Source organism: Rhagoletis pomonella, unplaced genomic scaffold (assembly GCF_013731165.1).
Source record: "Rhagoletis pomonella isolate Grant_MI unplaced genomic scaffold, Rhpom_1.0 Rhpom_scaffold_00002, whole genome shotgun sequence".
Taxonomy (NCBI): Eukaryota; Metazoa; Arthropoda; class Insecta; order Diptera; family Tephritidae; genus Rhagoletis; species Rhagoletis pomonella.
The window spans coordinates 11,330,948-11,338,148 of NW_023458556.1; the positions used below are offsets into that span (position 1 = coordinate 11,330,948).

The 7,201-nt window shown below is 34.7% G+C and overlaps 1 protein-coding gene across 1 annotated transcript in view; it reads right to left on the bottom strand.

The window, feature by feature from the left end:
* LOC118734446 overlaps positions 1 to 7,201 on the bottom strand; it is a 77,831-nt gene that overhangs the window by 27,306 nt on the left and 43,324 nt on the right. The window contains exons 6-12 of the mRNA XM_036464166.1: positions 4,908 to 5,178; positions 4,551 to 4,561; positions 3,873 to 4,060; positions 3,558 to 3,804; positions 3,365 to 3,491; positions 3,088 to 3,232; positions 339 to 457 (exon numbers count right to left, since the gene is read on the bottom strand). Coding sequence (XP_036320059.1) covers positions 339 to 457; positions 3,088 to 3,232; positions 3,365 to 3,491; positions 3,558 to 3,804; positions 3,873 to 4,060; positions 4,551 to 4,561; positions 4,908 to 5,178 — 1,108 coding nt within the window. The remainder of the gene's footprint in view (positions 1 to 338; positions 458 to 3,087; positions 3,233 to 3,364; positions 3,492 to 3,557; positions 3,805 to 3,872; positions 4,061 to 4,550; positions 4,562 to 4,907; positions 5,179 to 7,201) is intronic.

Here is a 7,201-nt window from a genome sequence, read left to right on the forward strand (position 1 = left end):
GCAGACATTTTGAATGGTTTTTTATTCTCACACAAGTGGACAGAATATTTTGATAGCAAAGTAACGATGCCGGCTTTGCTTTGAGCCAAACCAAAGCGCATTCCTGGAATTAAAAAAGTAATAAACAAGTTGATGAAAAAAAAGTAACAATTCAGCTAAATGAATTTCAATTTAGTATAAAAACGAGTTTATTTCGTCTTATTTGAATGCTTAACCCGCCAACTGATAAATTTGGATTAAACAATTTCCACTTTCATAAAATGGAAAAGTTTTAAAAGTCATTTCACAAAGCTATAATTGAAAGTATTACTTTTTATAATTTCAATAGCTCTTCTTACCTGGACACATACGCGGACCTTCACCAAATCCCAAAAACATACAGCCATGCGTTTTTTCATTTTGATTCAAAAATCGTTCAGGTTGAAATTGCAAAGGTTGTTCATACAAATCCGCATCGCTAGAAGAATATGAATTTTAATATGAAGGTATATATTTTTAATGAAATTGTTATTATTGATGTGGATCTCCATATAGCATGCGTATAAATCTAATATAAAAATTTGTATGGCAGCACCTACAAATCAACGCATGAAAATTTAAGAAAGTTGTATGAATTTTAATTTCTAAGCGTAAATATCAAATGCACGTATACGGATACGCATAATAAGGAGATCCGCCTTTAATTTCAACGATTGGTTTCCTTTCGCCCATCCGCACGAGGGGCGCAATCCGCATGACGTACGCAACTTTTTTTCATTTTACGTGTCGAGATCTACTTAATAAGGTACGAAACCAAATTTATCAGCTAAATATTATGTCTTTATGTTAGTCAATCATTTATTAAGTGAGAATAGTATCGCTTTCTTAATGCTGAAAGGCAAATCTAATATAAATACCAAGCGTGAGGAATGAGAGTTAAAATCCTGTCATAAGCAATGGAGTGGTTCGTGCAATTTCAAAAATGGTTTAACAAGCTTTCTCAAATAGGGGACAAAAGTGCGTTGATACACGAGAATTTAAATATTTTTTATGTACTTAATTGAAACTTTTTAACACCTTGGAATACACTAAAGTACACGCTAAAATGACAAAAAAAAATAAACAACGACGAGACACGTAAACTTAATTTTGGTTCGTAGAATACGGATCTTTGAGCCGTTTCTCTAGATCATTTTCACAATGTATTTTCATTTTAAATTTGCATTACGAATGGAAAAGATCAAAGATGGAAAATGTTACTCATACGCCATGTACGAGTATGGCCATGGACGACATGGCGTATGAGTAACATTATTTCCTACTACTATTTCATAAAAAAATTATTGCGCATTTTAATTTTACCATTCAAATGTTGTTCATCGGTACTACATAGTTTGATTTTTTTGGCAAAAGAACAGGCATTAATACAAGTGAAAACAATATAGGAACTATTATTTATTTATTTTTTTATTTTTTTTTTCTTTTACTTATTGTTTTTTTATAATTTTTTCCTAATTAAAATTTGAATTTTTTTTCATGAAAATTAAAACATCTTGTGGAAATAATCAGATCTGTAAAAACGGTACACAGATCCATAATCTATGACTCAAAATTAAGTTTGCATATTTCGGTGTTGCTTTTTTTTGTAATTTCAAAACTTAAGATTTTCCCTACAGTGTTATTAATAGGAATGCTTCATAGAGTTCCCTGAGATTTAGGGCGAAAAGTCTGACTACATCTGTCCATTACTTCTTTTCAGTATGGCCGGGGGATACTGCTTCAACAGAACATTTCGAAGCCTCTATTTTTAAGAATTGTGGGCCACACAATTAGTGGCGAAGACACGGAGGCTCATTTAACTGACCTCCAATTTGAACAGTCTATTCCACTACTATATTCTGCAAAGCCGTGCGACGATTAAGGCACTTGCCTCTCTATGTATTTATTGTTTCCAGTATACAGAAGCGATGCAGATATATGCTAAGATATGATTTTCATCGTATCAGAGGTAGAACCTAAGTTAGATTTCTAGGCAATATTATTCCAATGCAACTTAATAAATTAAAGTTATTATAAACACTACTTCAACCAACCAATCAGAAGCGATCAGTGTTGTCATTTTTTGGGATTTTTTGGGGAATTATTTTCCTATGGTATCTACTAGGAATGAATTTCGGCAGATTTTGGCTACATACTTCCAAATATACCCATGTAGTCAGCCGATTAAATTAAGTAACACTTTGACCAGTCTTGGCTATTTTTATTTTGTCTATTTAATGTTTATAATTATTTTATAAAAGTCTAGCCCATTACTTAACCAGTCAGTAATTCAAAGTTCTGCACAACTAAATGCATGGCTATGTTTAAGTTGACGGCTCTCATCAGTACTCCTCGGGGTATGCACTATCGCATTATCCTGCCTGAACGCTTGGTTTACGATGAAAAATACAAAAATGTGTGTAATAAAACTATGACCAAAAAAAATACCTAAAACGTATTTTTCATTTCTAACCATCAATTTTAATCAAACGAAAATCGAAAAAGCCGCAAAACTCTGCATTAAAATCTGTACAGCTATATTTACATACATACACATATGTACATATATTAGGGCGGCTCAACTTTTATGGGACAGAAGAATTCTACGTGTAATTCTGAGCAAAATTTCCAAAAAAAATCATGGGTCTAAAATTAATTTGCAGTTTGTCAAATGACGAAAGTGGGTTTTTAAGTATTTTGCAGTAGTGTCGTAAAGAAGTGAATAAATTTTGCATAAAAAGATACTATAAAAAGGTTTTTGGTATGAGGAATTCATTTCTGCACTTACCTTTTCTTAAAACTTCCAACAGAGCGCACAACAAAGAATGTAAAAATTATTTTCTTCGAAATCTATTTTCTCAACCTCCAAATTGATTTTAGGGTCATGGTTTCAGCGGCACATTTGCTTAGAATTACACGTAGAATCCCACTTATCTATACGCGCTTTCGCAAAAAAAATGTACCCGCCCTAATGTGCATATTTATACACAAGCGCATATGTATGTATGTATGCAGCCAGGCGTAGTAAAAATTTATAAGTGTCTAAATAGTTTTCCCCTCGAAACTCACTAGTGCACTCCTTTGACTGGTATGACGAAAACCATTCCAACAGGCACCTTGAAAGACTTGCCGCCCATAAACTGCGCTGGTAGCTCAAATTCTTTCGTACAGTGCTTCAGCAGTGCCATCATTGGCGGATAAAGGCGCAAAGTTTCTGCAAAGAAGACCATTTTGAAAATTAATTAAACCGCATAAACGCAGCCGTATTTCACTTTTTGTTTGAATGCAGTTAAATTACGCAAAACATGCATGTATGTATGCAAATGTGCGTAAATATATGACTTACCATAAAGTGTTGCTCCTAGATATGACATTTCCTGAATTGCATCATAGCAAATATCGCCACCATGACGAGCTAGCACTTCGTCTATTTCCTGTTGTACACGTTTTTGTACCAGCGGATTTTTAGCATACTATAGCGAGTAAATGACGTTTAAGGAAATATACAACGATGCTGGTGTATCATTGCAATTTTATACCTCGTGCAAAGCAAATGCCATTAACGAAGATGATGTCTCGAAACCCTCCAATAAAAAAGTGCTACAATGTCCGACGATTGTCGTCGCATCGACGGGCTCATGCAACTTCTGTTTACCCTCAATAAGCCATTGTATGAAATCGTTTGACTTTACACTCACACCCGCTGAACCCACGGACGCGCAACGAATTTCCAACACTTTTCCAATTATCCCTTGCAGCCAGTCTTGAACGCCGGTTGGCACGTAACTGCAATTATGTAGATGCAATATTTAGATCAAAGTGTTCCAGCTTAACGCATCGCTAGCCGCACTTACTGGTATTTTATGAGGTTGCCGAGTTGCGGGGAGAAGAGTAGCGCAATGGTTTCAAGCAAACTCCAGGCATGTGGCAAAAAGAGATTCTCAACAAGTTGCGTAAAGTCCGAATTGGTATTGGTGAGTGCAGCACCGTCAAGACCATAGGCGGCCGAAGCAACCACATCCAGTGTGTACTTGGAGAAAAGCTGCGGAATGCACAACAAACAGATGCTGGTGTACATACATTTATACACAAACGAGTACATACATATGTATGTGGGAATGCACATGCATTAATAATTATGATGTGTAATATTTATGTGCTTTGTTCATTTATTAAAAAGTAGTTTTTACCCTCGGGTTTCACTCCACGTCTTTATACAAATATGAACAATAATTCATGTAAAGATGTTATATTTTATTTCTGCTCCAATTTTACAATAGGAGAATACGGAAGGACAGTTTCTCTATGCCTATAACCTTCCCGGGGTAAAAACAAATAAGTGTGCAAAGTTTCGTGCTATTCCGTGTGGCGGTTCAAAAGTTATAAGGTGATAAGCAAACAGATATTCACATTTATATACTTATTTACTTGATATACATACATCCTTTCCTTCAAAGCAATTACTTGAGTTGAGTATGTGCAGCGATACATATGCGTCAAGTTTTTCACAGATTGATTTGATGTGGTGAAACGATGCTTTGACCTGGAAGTGGAGATTGATTTAAAGTTAAATAGCAGATTTTATCTTTGAAATATTAAAACGAATAGGAGCATGCGATATTTAGCGCTCTAGCGAGATATATAGTCCTTAGCAACCAAAAGGCTTATATTTTTAACTTTACTAAAATTTCTCTTTCACTTGGCATCCAAATTATTATTCCACATTGCACAAAATTTTTTTTAATTATTTTTTTGAATAAATCATATTTTTGACAGTACTAAAAAATCTTGACGTCAGAGAGAAAAACTTAAAATGCAGCATTAAGGCTATACGGAAACTTTTCCTGCCCGATTTGAAATTAATTTTTAATGGCCAGTCTTTTGTGTACATATTTGCAATATTTTATTGTAAAATATATATATACATAAAGAAGGGATATGATACAAATTTAGGTTTTTCAATCCACCAAGGGGCCAAGGGGCCGTGGAGATATGGCGATAAGGAAAAGTGGGTCGCCAGTTGGACAAGGTTTCGAACCACTCATATAAAGCATAAGTTTCAGTATATATTGGAACATTTGTGCTACACATATATCGCGACTTCTCAAAACAGAATTTCAAAACTTTGATTCTAGGCATCAGGATTGGCAGTGTAGCAATCTGTGCATCACGAAGAATGTTTGAAGAAGAATCGTAAACCCTCTTAAAGCAACAATAACTATATTTCACCAGATAACTAAAACTAAAATAGCGAAAGCTCTACCATGTGTAGCTTCTAGTGTTACCAGTATTTAAAAATTATTTGTATGCATAAAATAGTCATGATCGCAAAAAAATACCTCCCTCTACGATTATTTGAAGAGCCTGAAATGATAAAAGTCGTAGCCAAGTTCACCCAATGTCCCGGTTCGAATATACATTCGAGAAAAACTTTATCAGCACTTTCGATTACCAAAGTTAACAGCGATTTATAAGCAAAAATTAAAAGTGAACTTAATGAAGCGTTTGCGGTGTCCTTGATTACCGATGGCTGGACATGTTCTACCAACACAAATTATATTGGTCTTAGAGCTCATTATATTGATAAAAAAAACAAAAGGTTTTGTTCAGCTCTTTTGTGTTACAAATAGTCTATATAGTATTTTAGGTGATGTGAGATATCTTGAATTAGTCAGGGGGTATGGATTTAAATTTAATGGAAGTGGATCTTGGACGGGGTTCTGGTGCGATATAGGGCGAGAAGCCCCACAAAACAAGGAAGCTTTTTTTCGCTTTTTTGTTGTTTTGACTATATTGCTAATATTGTTCGTTCGTTTATTCTCTGTAAATGATAACCTTTTCCTGTTTTGAGGGGGTCATACCTTTCCCGCTTACCCATCACACCAAAACCATGAAAAAATAATTAATCATTTCTACTGAACTAAAAAGTACTGGTACATTCAAATGATTTGAACTAAAATTTACTACACTTCCCAACTTTACAGCGAACCGCGCCGAATTAAAGAAATGCATACAAATTTGCAATCGTAAAATGAATTTAAACCCTGTGCAACGTTCATTCAAATCCGGCATCCACAGCGAATTACGCTACGTGACTGGCAACGGGCCATTTGCCGTACAACATCTACTTTAATTATGTTAAAGATGTACATTTTACCAGCTGGCGTAAAAACGAAAGTCCCATTAACAATAATATCTTAACAGCAAGAACTTAATTTATGCAAATTTTCAGTAAGTCAGTCCATCTCAAGTCACTAAATTTGAGAATATAAATTAGTGACTCTTTTTGACCGGCTTCAAAAAAAGAGGAGGTTATCAATTCGTGAACGGTTTTTGATATCGGGTTTTTTTTTATCAGAAATACTGTGGGTGGTGCCATACTAATTTAGTTTAGATCCGATCTTGGATCATTAAGAAACGGTACTCCCAAATCTGTATATGAACATTGAAGTCGCTTGTTTCTTGCTTAAAAATTACTTATTGTGCATTGGGATGGTTTGTGTTTGCTGTAAAAGCAAGTCGCAAAAAGTTCAGCAAAAATACATAGTTATGTGGTGGAAACAAACAGAGACAGTCAGCTGATTAGTATGTAGCTGGTTCTAAATGCGCGCTTCTCCAACAGTCGCAGTTGCAGTCGAGTGAGCAAAGCAGTAGCGTGTCATTTTTATTATTGTTGTTTTAATTATTCAAATAAAATTCTCTCTTAGTATTTACATTAACATTATTTTACAATTACATTTTATTTTTCTTTCATCTAATTTTTATAATATTTAAGTATTTAGAATAATTTCCTAAAGAAAACAAATATTTCCTAGCTTCAATTATCTGTACCTCCATATTTTTATTTTTGAGACCTGGTCAAAGCCACCTCAGAAAATAGGGACATTTTTCAGACTAAAAATGTGAGGCAGCTTACTGAATAAATATCAAATAGTGCCAAAACCGATGTTCACCACGAAAAGTCTTATTAGTGACTATATATCGTCGGTCCCTACGAAGAGTAGCACATTTCACTATTCGCGTGAAAGACTAGCACATTTCACTATTAGCGTGGAAGACTAGCACATTTCATTATTCGCGTCGAAAAGTAGCACATTTCAGATTCTCGCGTGGAAGACTAGCACATTTCACTAATCGCGTGGAAGACTAGCACATTTCAGATTTTTGCGTGGAAGACTAGCAC